The following is a 13842-nucleotide window of genomic DNA, read 5'->3' on the forward strand; positions in this document are numbered from 1 at the left end:
TATTTTTCAAGTAAAAATTTTTAGGTGAAAATGAAAAATATTAATGATTAATTCTAGGAAGCAAGAATACAAATACTTTATTCTCTACACATCTCTATACTTGAAAATATCTTTAAATAGACAAAAAGAAAACTACCCTAAAAGTATATGGCAGGAGACAGGAGCAATTTCCTAAGGAATATATGATTTTCCTTAGGTAGATAAAATGTTTTGGACATAGATATTGTGGTTACATTACACTTTGAATGCATTAACTGCCCCCAGAATTGTTCATATTAAAATAGCTAATTTCATATTATGTAAGTTTCATTTAAAATAAGAAAAAAGGAAAAGGAACATTTTTAGAAAAAAAATTTCCTTTTAAGCAGGTAGCTTGTTATGTTCTTGGCTAGAGCATAGACATTTCCAGGAGAATGCAGTTTCCAAGAGATCATTCAAAAGCCTGACTTGACCTATATGGAATTACTTTCTGTAAGTTGAGTGACAGTGATGATCTCTAAAGTAATATTGATTCCCAAATAGCTGTACTGCAAAGAAAATAACAGCAATGAGGTACCTTGCATCCCTTGGCAAACGCAGCTATTTTCTGCAGCCGCCACCCTGGAGGCAAGGACCACATTGTTACAAATTAACTATCAATTAACTGAAGCATCGCCATACTGTTCTTTCTTTATTTTTATCAGTACCAAGGATTGAACTCACAACCACCTGCTGGCAAGGCAGGTGCTTATGCGGCTGAGCTAAATCCCCAGCCCTCCATACTGTTCTGTAGGCATCCTCACCCTAGTAACCTGTTTGCTGTGTGAACCTTTGTTCCTTTTGCGAGAGACAAATGATGCTGTGTGAGCCTTTGTTCCCTTTGTGAGAGACAAATGTTCCTGGAATTAGCAGACCAAGGGCTGTGAATTCCTATAAGGAAGGAAAGGGCTAAGCTCCTACTACTAAACATCTCTGACCTTAAGCAAACGGAAACAAAGGCCTTTCTCATTCCTGCCAGGCTATGTACTTTGTGGTTTATGAGGTTAATGGGCTATAAAAATCAGTCAGAATTCTAACCCAGTTACACAGCTTTGCAAACTCTATCTGCACAGTGTCACTGGTGCCAGCTTAAATAAAAGCGTTCCTTTTCTTTTTAAAAGACGTCTTACCCTGATTTTTGGACATCTCGGGGCTCATTTTTCGGGTACAACAACCATATATGAATGTGCTATTTGTATCACTTGACATCAAGTAGAAAATTCATGCAGCGTGGTATTCATATTAAAAATAACTGACTGTATACTGGTATGATGCTATTAATGTTGATGTTTGCAGAAAGGGTTATGATTTTATAACTATTCCCTTGTTTTTAGAGATTTGTCTTAAAGTATTTAGGGTTTAAATCTCATGGTGATTGTGGTCTTACTTTTTGGATGTTTGATAAAAAAAATGTGTGTGGAACTGTGTGAAGAGGGAGGACAGTAATGAGGAGAATGTAATAAGATTTTAACAGTTAGTAAACCTAAATGAGAGGCCCTCATTATAATATCAGCTTTAATTGTTTTGTGGCTCTGAATTTGATTTCATTTGGTTATCACAATACTGTACTTTAAACCCAGGATCTCAAACTCTCACTGAACTACCTCCTGAAAGTTTTGAAAACAAGAATTCTTTAAGTACAATCAGGTAATAATGCAGACTGAACATTTCAAATAGGTTTTGTTGTTGTTGTTGTTGTTGTTTTTAATTAACTCAGTGTATTGTTTGTTGTTTGTTTTTTAGTAGCTGGGCCAAATTCTAACCCCAGAAATGTTTTTCTAAAATTCATTTCTATAATTGTAAAACTGAAATTCCTTTAACATTTTAAGAAAATAACAATTAATTCCTCAAAATAAATTAAAGAGACACAGCCAGGTATGGTGGCTCTTGATTGTAAATCCAGCCATTTGGGACACTGAGACAGGAGAATCACACAAGTTCAAGGCCAGTCCAGACAACTGGATTTATTGAGTTTTACTGTCTCAAAATAAAAATATTTTTTAAAAGGGCTAAGTGGAAGAGTGCTTATCTAACATAGATGAGGCCCTGGTTTACATCTCTATTACTAAACACACCCAATTGGGTAAGGAAGTGATCATTTATAAACCACTTTAACACACACTCAGTGACAGACAGACAGATACAAAGTCATACACACACACAAGACACAGAGAGACAGATCATCTCCCGAAGGGGAAAAAAAGGAAAATGTTGAATTTACAGTTTTGGTCCCCATTATAATACAATAGATAAGGACAGTATAAAGAATAAAAATTAACAGTCAAAACAATTCAATATGGAATATATGATAAAAATATATTAAAAATCATACCCATTTTGAGGTCCTCCATCATTTATCACATTTAAGTGACACAACTGCTTTTTCAAGTGAAGTTTGTAACTTGCATTAATTCTTAAAAATAACATCTGGAAGAAAAATAAAACAAATTTCTTAAAGAATTCTTGAAATAGAAAATATAAGTATCTGAGTTAGCAATACTATCTGGAGACTATTTTAAAAAACAAAACTATTTGACATAAACTTTTGGAATTGTCTGAAAGTATTTAATTGCAACCTTATTATGATTTTTCTTAGTTGGACAAAAGCCCTTTTTTCTCCTCAGCAGTATTTTTTTTCTCAGCAATACATTAACTTTCTGTAGATTGGAAGGATTCCTGTATGCTATACAAGCATGGTCAACTATGATAGGTAAAAATAATTTAAAAAGTAGTAAAAAAATTTATAATATATTAACTAGGAACTTCATAGAGGAAAAAAGATGACACTGAAAGAGGCATATAACTTTAATACAATAATTTCAAAGTATTTTATTCTTGTATGAAGATTTAATGTGGTAGCCCACTAATTCTTTGGAAACGAACAGATCTATAATTATATACAATTATATATTTTCTATGAAAAAAATGTATAATAGAATCACAGAAATTTTGTGTAATTCTAGAATTCAAGTAGCAATTAATGACAAAACATATAATATTTTTAGTTTTTTTTTTTGTTGTTGTTTTTTGAGTTTCACTATAGAGTCCAAGCCACACTTGAACTCACTAAGTAGCCAGGCTGGCCTTGAATTTGTAATCCTCTTGCCTCAGCCTCCCAAGTGCTGGGATTACAGGCATGCATCTCCATGCCCAGAAAAACCTGTAACTTTTGCCCAGCTTTGACAAGAGTACCTTTAAGTTATGGTACAGAATAAAACATGAAGTATCTATATGCCTAGTTCTCTGACCTGGCTGTCTTGCTCTAAAGTTAGACCCTAGATAGCAAGTAGAAAAGGTCAGAATGTCAGCAGGAATGGATTCTGCATGTGGAATGAAAATGATGGGCTGACTAGGAAGAAATCACAAGGAAAAGATCCTAAAGACTCCAGTGGGTAATTCATATCTAACGGCTCTCTCTCAGACTTCAGTGTACCGCAAAGGAGCCGGAAGAGATTTCATCACGAAGTTGGTATGATTAATAAAAACCTAAAAATATGGAAAAAATGGTAACAGCTGGTATAGAATGGAAGTCTAACAGGTATGAGAAAAGACCATGAGGACAGAGAGTAGGCAAGAGACACAGAAAGCTACTACCTCCTTCTAAAAACCATTTCCATGGGAGAAAAAAAGATGGCGGATAGATAACAGTAGCTACAGAGGCTCTCTGAGATAGCCAACTTAGATCCCAAAAATAATACAGCGTGGGGAGTCACAAACAGAGGGAGATACACCTGCTGACCCAGGAACAAACTAAGCTGAGAGAAACCAATTAAAAATACAGTCCTGGTGCTACAATTGGAACAGCTTAAGTCTTGGTGCGCCGTTTGAACTCGCAGCTTGAATACTCTGCTGCTGCTGCACCTAAATTGGCACAGCTGGAATAGCCCACTAGTTTCAACTAACTGGAGACACGAATGCTCTGAGATCAGGAATCGGCGAACCGAATTGAGAGCAGAGCTGGCAGGGAACTCTGCATCAACCTGCAGTGAGTGAGAGGAATAAAAACCCTTCCACAGACAAAGAGGCTCCAACAGATGACATTCTGGGACCAGGCAGACTGGCCAGAACAAGGCGCTGCAGTGACTTCAGTCACATACTCCCTTCTCACGCACAATTGGTGGGGAGCACTTGACCTGGGTGATACCACGGACTGAGGCCCAATACGCACCTGAGAATGCACCCTAACACAGTGAAGCCTTCAGTAGGTTGACCTGCAAGGGTGGGCCCAAAATAGGCTGCCCTGGTCTGTATCTCTCTAGTACACTGCAGTGTGTGGGAGCACCTAGTCAGCACTTCAGACAAACTGAAACCAATGAAGAAAGAAACTGGGCCTCCTATATATGCCTATATTGAAGGAACAAAAAATATGAGAAGAGGAGGCAACAAGAAAGGGTCCTCAGTCCCCAATCCTGAGAACACAGATCCAGGAAAGGTAAATGCAGAGGAGAACAAGGACAGAAAACATGCAACATCAGGCATGGCACCAATAGACATAAAGCAATATCTTCGGGACCTCATAGGCAAGTTGAAAAGTGAAGTATTTAACCAAGTAAGCCAAGATATAAATAGAATAATTAAAGAAATGCTAAGTACCTCCCAAGAAAAAAACAGATGGTATAAAAAAAAAAGAGGGAGAATTGCTTGATGGAGAAAATAGAGAAAACATAGAATACATGAAGCAGGTGCAAAGAGATTACCAGGAAATTAAAAACTCTATTGAAAGCTGGCACATCAGCTGGAAAGAAACTAAGGATAGATTATCCAAACAGGAGGACAGGTTTATAATACGAGAACATGAAAGGAAAAACTTTATAAAAATAACAAGGAAACAACCAGTAACAATATAAAGACTAGAAGATGCAAGAGGATCTATAACTTAAGAATAAAGAATGTGAATGAAGAAGCAGGGATACAAACAAAGGAACTGCAAAGGCTATTCACAGAAATATTTAAGGAAAACTCAAACATACGAAAAGGAAAAGATGCTCAGATGTATGAGGCATACAGAACTCTAGCCACCTACAATCAAAACAGAACTACACCTAGGCGTATAATAATCAAGATTTCAGAAATCCAATATAAGAGCAGAATATTAGAAGCTGTCAGAGACAAGAAACAGATCACTTACAAGGGAAAACCCATCAGAATTACAGCAGACTTCTCAGCACACACCATCAAATCTAGAAGAGCATGGGGTGAAATAATCCAAGCCTTGAAAGATAATAACCTCCAGCCAAGATTGATATATCCTGCACAACTGTCCCTAGAAATTAATGGAGAAACAAGGTGTTTCCAAGATAAAGAGGAACTAGGGGAATTTGCAACCACCAATCCAACTCTACAGAGAATACTGCAAAACATTCTAAAGAGAGGGAAAAGCACAAGGATTCCAGGAACAGTGGCAGAGAGGCCCCAACAAATGGAACAAAAAGCGAAATGCAAAAGACAAACAGACAACTAATGATGGAAAAAGAGCACAACAGAAATGAGGCAGAGAAAGTTGGATATAATTTCCAAAATAGATAGCCTAGATAAACTAACTTAAGGGAAAAAAGAGAGAATCACAGGCAGAGTGAATCAAGAGGTAGGGTCCACCAAGAGGCTCTTTATAGAAAATATAATTAACACAAAGAAGGGTATATGGACCAAAATCAAATATGAGAAAAATGGAACTTTATGTGATAGGGAACCAGAGAGTAATAGGGGTAACTGGACCAGTATTTATGGATAGGTTGAACAGACAGGCTTTAATAAGTGAAGAAATATAACTAGAAATCCTGTCTAGGAGTGAGAAAGTTTGGAAATATTTAGGTAAATAGTAGGTTGTCCTCCCAATATAAAACCGTGAGTGCTGGGGAGACCCAAAAATACACAGTTCACCCTGGGGGAGTGAAAGGGGAGGAATAGTCTTTAAAAAGACAACAGAAGGGGCTGAGAATTTAGCTCACTGGCATAAGCGCCTGCCTTGCAAGCAGGCAGTCGTGAGTTCGATCCCTGGTACCGATAAAAATGAAAAAGACCAAAAAAAAAAAAAAAAAAAAAAAAAAAAGACAGCAGAAGATATAGCTAATAGTGTATCAGGAATTAAAACCTTTATTACTCGCACCACTCTGCTTGGTTGGAACTTGTTCCATCCTAATTTGTATACAAGCACTGGATCTGAGGGCACAGACAGCTGTCCTGAAGATATCAGGACATAGTATTAACTCAATCAGGATCCCTGTATGACTTATACTGTTGTATCATGACTGATCTTAGTTAAATCTGACATGTTTGATTGCTGTCTATTATTGACAGATTTTATTCAAAACTATCAGATTGCTGGTATCAAGTTGAGGAATATAGACAACTATACTGAAAATGACAATGATTCACTACAATATCCATTCTGATTTGATTACTACCTGTTTTTTAGCTCTACACTATCTGCCAAGTTGTATTTCTATGAATTCTGTTATGTACTAATATATTCAATTACACTTTATCTGATGATATAGCCAATTCTGTTGCTGATAACAAGAAACAGCACAGTGACCACAGTGACCATGGTAGAACTCCTTATACTCCTGTATACAGCAGTTTTATGTGTCTATAGGAATATGCTTAGTTCTGTCATTTGTTCTGTTTCTCTTTCTAATATAGAAAGGATAGAAATACAGGTTAAGACTCATCCTTGCCTAAAACTTATAAACAGTTTATGAGAACTGATCTTATGACACATGATGAAGTGAACAAATACTTTGAAGGAAAGAAACGGGCACTGGAGTATCCAGTGCTGATTCCAGAGTGTTATGATGTGAAATCCAGCAATATTATTAATCTTTGTTCAGAAGGATTTTAATCTACTAAGTTTTGTTAGGTCTCAACATAAATGAAGATATGGATAAATGCGTACATGTCTAAGTGTATAGGATTGATAGCCATATTACTTAGTTTTTGTTGGATAGTTGAACAGAACTGTTTGTAGTCCCCTTGGTTGAATTCCCATTTATATGTTCCACTTTTATTTCTTGAACAACTATTTGTGGGGGGACAATATGTATACACCAACTAGTTATTTATTACTGTTTATTTCTTTTCTTTGAAAATATGTACTATTTCTGCCCGTTTTGTTTTGTCTTTCTTTAAATTAAAAAAAAAAAAACTATTTCCATGTTCAGTTAGACACAAACCAAAGTAAATCTGTCTGAATAGCAAAAATCCCAGTGAAAGTTAAATTTACTTATATGTTATATAACAACTAGGCTTATCACACTGTTTGTCATTCTACGACTAGGCTTTAATGAGATCATCTGATGTAAAAGTACTAAACCAGAATGAGCAATGACTAGGGGAAAAAAAGGAATGTTGGAACTCTCAAAGTTCCAGGAGAGGAAAACAAGAATAGGGGGTCACTGACAATTGAAGAAAACTAAGATTTTGGAGGGGAACACTGTAGGGAGAGAGGGAGAATATTTTATAGTGAGAACTGCCAAAAATCCTTCTTTTCCTATTTTTTCTATTATAAATCACTGATGTTAATTTAACAATAACTAATGATGAAGCAAATTGAGTTGATTATGTGTGTTAATCTTATTAGCACCATCCCTCTTTCGATATCCAATATGGATTATAATCACAGTGAATTAACAAATTTTATTACCCACTGATAAAAGCCAGCTCTGATTTTCAAACTAATAATGAGTGATGTAAGCAGATTCTGACACTTCTAATAATGGGCAAATGAAACATCTGCTATTTAGAGTTACTGAGCATATAGCAAAGTTAAAACTTTCTCCTTTCAGAACAATGGGCAATTAGAAAATTTTAAATATCTTCCCACTAATACAAAACCTTAAAAGACGTAACAATCATATTGGAACGTGAACTAAGCTTACTTGTGACTAAAGCAGCTAAAAACATCATTCTGCATGGATAGTACAGTACATGCCATATATACAAAAGTGATCTGGGGAATTACTACTCACCTGTGTTTGTTCCTCTGGAAGAAGATCGAATATAGCTTCATGCATTTTTGCCATTTGCTTACAAATATTCCTAAAACAGGCAGAAGGAACGGGAGCTTTCACCTCATACTGGCAGAGAAAAATAACGAGAATTATGCTTAGGTACTTTGATTGTATATTGTCTTCACTATTCTCAAGACATATTGCTTAAGGCCAGGGATTTAGCTCAGTAGCTTAAGTGCCTGCCTGGTGAGTGCAAGGTCATGAGTATGATCCCCAGTACTGGGGGAAGAAAAAACAAAAGAAAACATATGCTTAATTTTATGAGGAAATGTCAAGCTGTATGCCAAACTGGTTGGGCTATTTTACAATACTACCAGCAATATATGAAGACTTTAATTTCTTTCTTTTTTTTTTTAATTTTATTTTGAAAGTAGTAAAATACAACAGAACAAGACAGAATAAAGCCAACTAAGATCGTACAGTGAAATTAGTACAGAACTTCACAGCAGGTTTCTGGGATAACAGTAATAGGTATCACAGTATATTTCGTTATCTTTACAATAGTTGTTCTTTCAATCACATATATTAAAATAAAATGAAATACAGAACATTATAGAACTTATCAAAACAGAATACTGAATAGAGCAGTACCATTAATCAGAATAGAGCAAAACAGTAATAAAAATATTTGCCTTCAAAGAGATGGTAGAAGGAAGTCCCCCTTATTTGCTATGGTCAACCTCCCAAGAGATGCTCAGATTTCTGATTCCCATTTGTTAAGGGGAGGCGGGGGAGAATGACAGGAAAAGGGTGGTAGAGGAAGTGGATGTTTGACTCTAGGCCATGCACCAGTAGGTTCACTATTGCTTAGCACAGAGGCAGGCTGGTTGCTTGGTTTCCCAGCTTCTTAAGTTCCAACATGGTGTGGATCTCAGAAGACACTGGTGGTTCTCCCCTGGAGGGGCCATAGTCTGCCACACTGCAGCCACTTACCAGGGAGGGGAGCTGCTTGCTTGGTTTCCCAGCATCCTAAGTTCCAACATGGCGCGGATCTCAGGAGACACTGATAGTTCTCCCCTTGGAAGGGCCGCAGTCTGCCACACCACTGCCGCTTACCAGGGAGGCAAGCTGCTTGCTTGGTTTCCCAGCATCCAGGGAGGGGCGGTGCTTGCTTGGCTTCCCAGGGTCCTAAGTTTTAGAATGATGCGGATCTCAGGAGACACTGGTGGTTCTACCCCTGAAGGGCCACAGTCTGCACACCGCTGCCTCTTACTAGGGAGGCAAGCTTCTTGCTTGGTTTCACAGTGTCCAGGGAGGGGAGGTGCTTGCTTGGCTTCCCAGCGTCCTAAGTTCCAACATGGTGGGAATCTCAGGAGACACTGCTGGTTCTACCCCTGGAAGGGCCACAGTCTGCCACATCGCAGCCACTTACCAGGGAGGGGAGCTGCTTGCTTGGCTTCCCAGTGTCCTAAGTTCCAACATGGTGTAGATCTCAGAAGCTGCTGGTGATTCTCTCCCTGGAAGGGCTGCAGTCTGCCACACTGCAGCCACTTGCCAGGGAGGGGAGCTGCTTGCTTGGCTTCCCAGTGTCCTAAGTTCCAACATGGTGTAGATCTCAGAAGCTGCTGGTGATTCTCTCCCTGGAAGGGCCACAGTCTGCCACATCGCAGCCACTTACCAGGGAGGGGAGCTGCTTGCTTGGCTTCCCAGTGTCCTAAGTTCCAACATGGTGTAGATCTCAGAAGCTGCTGGTGATTCTCTCCCTGGAAGGGCTGCAGTCTGCCACACTGCAGCCACTTGCCAGGGAGGAGAGGTGCTTGCTTGGCTTCCCAGTGTCCTAAGTTCCAACATGGCGCAGATCTCAGGAGCTGCTGGTGGTTCTCCCCTGGAAGGGCCACAGTCTGCCACACCACTGCTGCTTACCAGGGAGGGGAGGTGCTTGCTTGGCTTCCCAACGTCCTAAGTTCCAACATGGTGGGAATCTCAGGAACCGCTGGTGGTTCTCCCCCTGGAAGGGTCATAGTCTGCCACACCGCTGCTGCTTACCAGGGAGGGGAGGTGCTTGCTTGGCTTTCCAGTGTCCTAAATTCCAATATGGCGCAGATCTCAGGAGCTTCTGGTGGTTCTCCCCCTGGAAGGGCCGCAGTCTGTCACACCGCAGCCACTTACCAGGGAGGGGAGGTGCTTACTTGGCTTCCCAGTGTCCTAAGTTTTAGCATGGTGTGGATTTCAGGAGACACTGGTGGTTCTCTCCCCGAAAGGGCCACAGTCTACCACACCGCTGCTGCTTACTTAAGACTTTAATTTCTCTAAAACTTACTTGCTTTTTTAAAAGCTAAAGTAGTGGGTATGAAGTGTTACTTCATTTTGGTAAGATCTTTACCTCTTTCAACTGATTAAACAGCGACTCCTCATTCATGTCTACCTGGTATTTCTTGAGGTCATAGTGGGTTAGAATGAGCTGAGTAACTTTATAAAAGAAAAGAGAAAGAAATCCAGACACAGACACGCACAAAAGGACGAAAATTATCTGAAGACAGAGGTAGGTTCTGGTATAATGCAGCACAAGTCAAGGATTCACAGCAATTCCCAGAAGCTAGTAAGAGGCAGGGAAGGAATTCTTCCCTATAGCCTTCAGCCAGAAAATGACCTGTCTCATAGCTTGATTTAGGATTTTTTAGTCTCTGGAATTGTGAAAAAAGAAGTGTCTGGGTTTTGTTTTTGTTTTTTGTCTTTTTGAAACAGGGTCTTGTTATGCAGTTCAGGCTGGCCATGCACTCATTTTGTAGTCCAGGCTGGTCTTGAACTTGCAACAATCCTCCAGCCTCAGCCTCTTGAGTGCAGAGATACAGGTATGTGCCACCATGTCTGACAAGTTTGTTTTTTTAAGTAAACTAGTTTGTGATAACTGGTTATAGCTGAACTAAAAATCAAAAACCCTCCCCTAAGAGCTTTGTTCACGTTTACAGAGTGTAGTTTGTTTTCTGTAAAAATGCTATTCTTTTCCATTTTACTTTCACTATCACATTTCTTCACCTACAGGTGACACTATACTTTCCTCTCAGTCCTTAAAATTTATTTTTTGTCACCACTCAGAAATTTCTCTGTGAAAAAAATCACTAAAGACATCAGAGCTTTCAAATTCAGTATCTTTCCTCACTTCCCTTCCTTATCACCCTGCAGCATTTCTACACTGTCACACGTAAAATCCTATCCTACGCAACAAACAGTGTGCCTACCTATTTCTTCCCCTTTTGACTTTCCTCTTCTTCAGTCTCTAGTCATCTAAGTACAAGGCTTCATCAGTAATCCTCCTTAATGTGCTCTTTTTTCTCATCAATTTCATCCAATATCATGGCTTAACAACTTTCTTGGATTTAAGTCTCACATTTCCTAAATGTTCCATTCCAATACTGATTTTACCATGATGTTTCCAATTCTATTCTACCTCATTGTTTTATTGGTACTGCTATTATATAATCCTCCCAGTCACACACACACCAACTTGGAATCCCCGATTCAGTTTTTACTCTCCCTTTTCCTTGTTTTCTTGTATTAAATCAACATGTAATTCTCATCAATTATACTTCCAAATTATTTTGTACATTAGTTTGTTCTGTTGGCCAGAGTTTATTAATCTCCACACTAATATCATTTTGGCCAGGCCAACTTTCTGTTGTAGGTGCTGTCCTAGGTCTTGTGAAATGTTTAGCAGATTGCAGGTTTCTACTCATCAGTTAGCAGTAGCATCTTGTCCTCCATCATCAAATTGTGATAGTCAAGAGGTGACAAATTTTCTAAATTTCCTGAGACGGGAGCATTAAAAGTGCCCCTAAATCACTTCTTTACCTATAACATCTTATATATTCTAACTCTTTTTTGTAGTTATAGATACATTTCCCCTATAAGATATTTTGCTGTTTGAGTGCAAGATGGAAGGATTATTCACATGCATGTAATTTACAGAATGAATGACCACATGGGGGCTAACACATTAGACTAGCTATTAGTATAATAAGATATTAATGTTTCATGCTAACAATGCAACTGTATTCCATTTATTAGCTTATTAGAACTATTATATATTAGATTAGGCCCCTGTTGCCAAAATTAAAATTTCAGAAAAGAAAATGAAAAGCCAAAAACTGAAATTCAAAAGCCTAACTTGTCTATTATTTTGGTACGAATTGAAAAACAGGATTAAATTCTCAGCAACACAAGAAAGCAAACAGGAGAGAGAGTGCCAAAGAGAGACTTACTAATACAAAGACAATGTAATATGTCAGGTAAAAGAAGGTATCAGTGGGGAAAATAAAAAAAGAACACTAAAACAAAAAAATTCAACCAAACAAATAATAGGGAGAAGGGTACTGCTTTGTAAACAAACAAATTACATATAATAATCAAATGCAATGAATGAATCAGGTAGAAGATTTTGTCAATAAATTATTTTAAAAATATATTTTAGGGTAGTTGGTAATTTTCAAATATAAAAATAGATGATATTGAAGAATTATTGTTAATTTTGTTAGGTGTGAAAATGCTCTTTTGGTTATGGAAGAATGTGTTCTTAGTTTAAAAAACAGACTTAGGTATTGAGAAATATTACAATGTCTCAAAATCATTTTAAAATATTTTAGCAAAATGTTATTAATTGTTAAATATAAGTGATGAATATAAACAGAGAATGCTCATTAAATAATTATTTATCTTTATGGAAAAAACAGAAAACATAAAGCAAGTTGTCACAGGGGAATTCTTGTTCAAAAATTGTGTATGATCAACCTGAAAGACTAAAGTTGGGATTTTAGGAGTACTGGCACCTTTTCAGTTTTGTTTTCATTATTTCCACAGCCTACTACTAGTTCTACGTATTTAACATTTATTCTACACTGTTAGCAGTTTACATTCTTCTGTCTTATTACAGGGTAAACTTCTTGACAATAGAATACGTTAGTGACCTCCGTTATACAGACAAATACCTTATACAAAAAAGGAATTTGTAGAATAGAATTCCTTTCGAGCTTAGATTGTACTTGACATCTATGAAGAAAATAGAGAATTTCTAAATTTTTCTCAAATAAAACTAGAAACTTAATAGTCATAAACAGAAAGGTATGTGTGTACATAACTATAAATTCCTTAAACTTCTTAAAAAAGAAGCATATAGTAACATTTATGTTATCAACTACACTAAAGGTTTTCAAAGTGTGGTCTGAGGAGCTCCTGGGAGTCACAGCTCCTTTCAAGGAAGCTGGTAAATAGAAACCATTTTCATAATAGTACTAAGACCTTAATTATCTCTTTGTACTGTCACTCTTTCATGATTAAATAGTGGGGATTTTTAGATGACTTGTAATGATGTTATCATTTTGAAGACTAACAGAAGGTATGTTTCGCATATTCTTGTGTTTTAAAATAGCATAGTTTTAATTTCTAATATGGTGTGCTTATTGATAAATTACATAAACAAAAGTCCTCAATTAATTTTAAGGATACAAAGAATCTATTGATTGAAACTTAAGAACTATTATACCACTGCAGTTTTACTTTCCAAACATTCCTTTGTGAATGTCATTTTCAAAGGATTAGACATGTCAATGTATATAAATGGGCATCATTTTAGAGCTACTGTAGTGATTAAATGATATTTTCCTAAAATACCCTCCCATTATAGTTGAGAATTCTTTGTAGAACATCACTTTGCTTAACAACCTATTGGGAATGAAAATCAAAGAAGAAGCAAATACTGAAATTGATTAGTTACAACAGAAATAATGGAATACTTCACATTGTAGAGCATTTACACATTGCAGCCTGCAAAACAAAGCAACACACTTTACCTCAAATTATTTAATTTTATCCTTTCTATTCT

At 37.3% G+C, this 13842-nt stretch overlaps 1 protein-coding gene across 5 annotated transcripts in view; it reads right to left on the bottom strand.

Moving 5' to 3' along the window:
- The window catches only part of Vps54 (VPS54 subunit of GARP complex), a 109915-nt gene that overhangs the window by 9245 nt on the left and 86828 nt on the right, over positions 1-13842 (bottom strand). For 2 of the 5 annotated variants that reach the window (XM_063229509.1, XM_063229508.1), the window contains exons 21-22: positions 7986-8093; positions 2351-2445 (exon numbers count right to left, since the gene is read on the bottom strand). In XM_063229509.1, coding sequence (XP_063085579.1) covers positions 2351-2445; positions 7986-8093 — 203 coding nt within the window. The other 3 variants (XR_010040580.1, XM_063229510.1, XM_063229511.1) reach the window with 3 other exon arrangements.

The sequence above is a fragment of the Cavia porcellus genome, unplaced genomic scaffold (genome assembly GCF_034190915.1).
Source record: "Cavia porcellus strain 051 isolate PalLab524CR breed Dunkin Hartley unplaced genomic scaffold, mCavPor4.1 scaffold_18, whole genome shotgun sequence".
Taxonomy (NCBI): domain Eukaryota; kingdom Metazoa; phylum Chordata; class Mammalia; order Rodentia; family Caviidae; genus Cavia; species Cavia porcellus.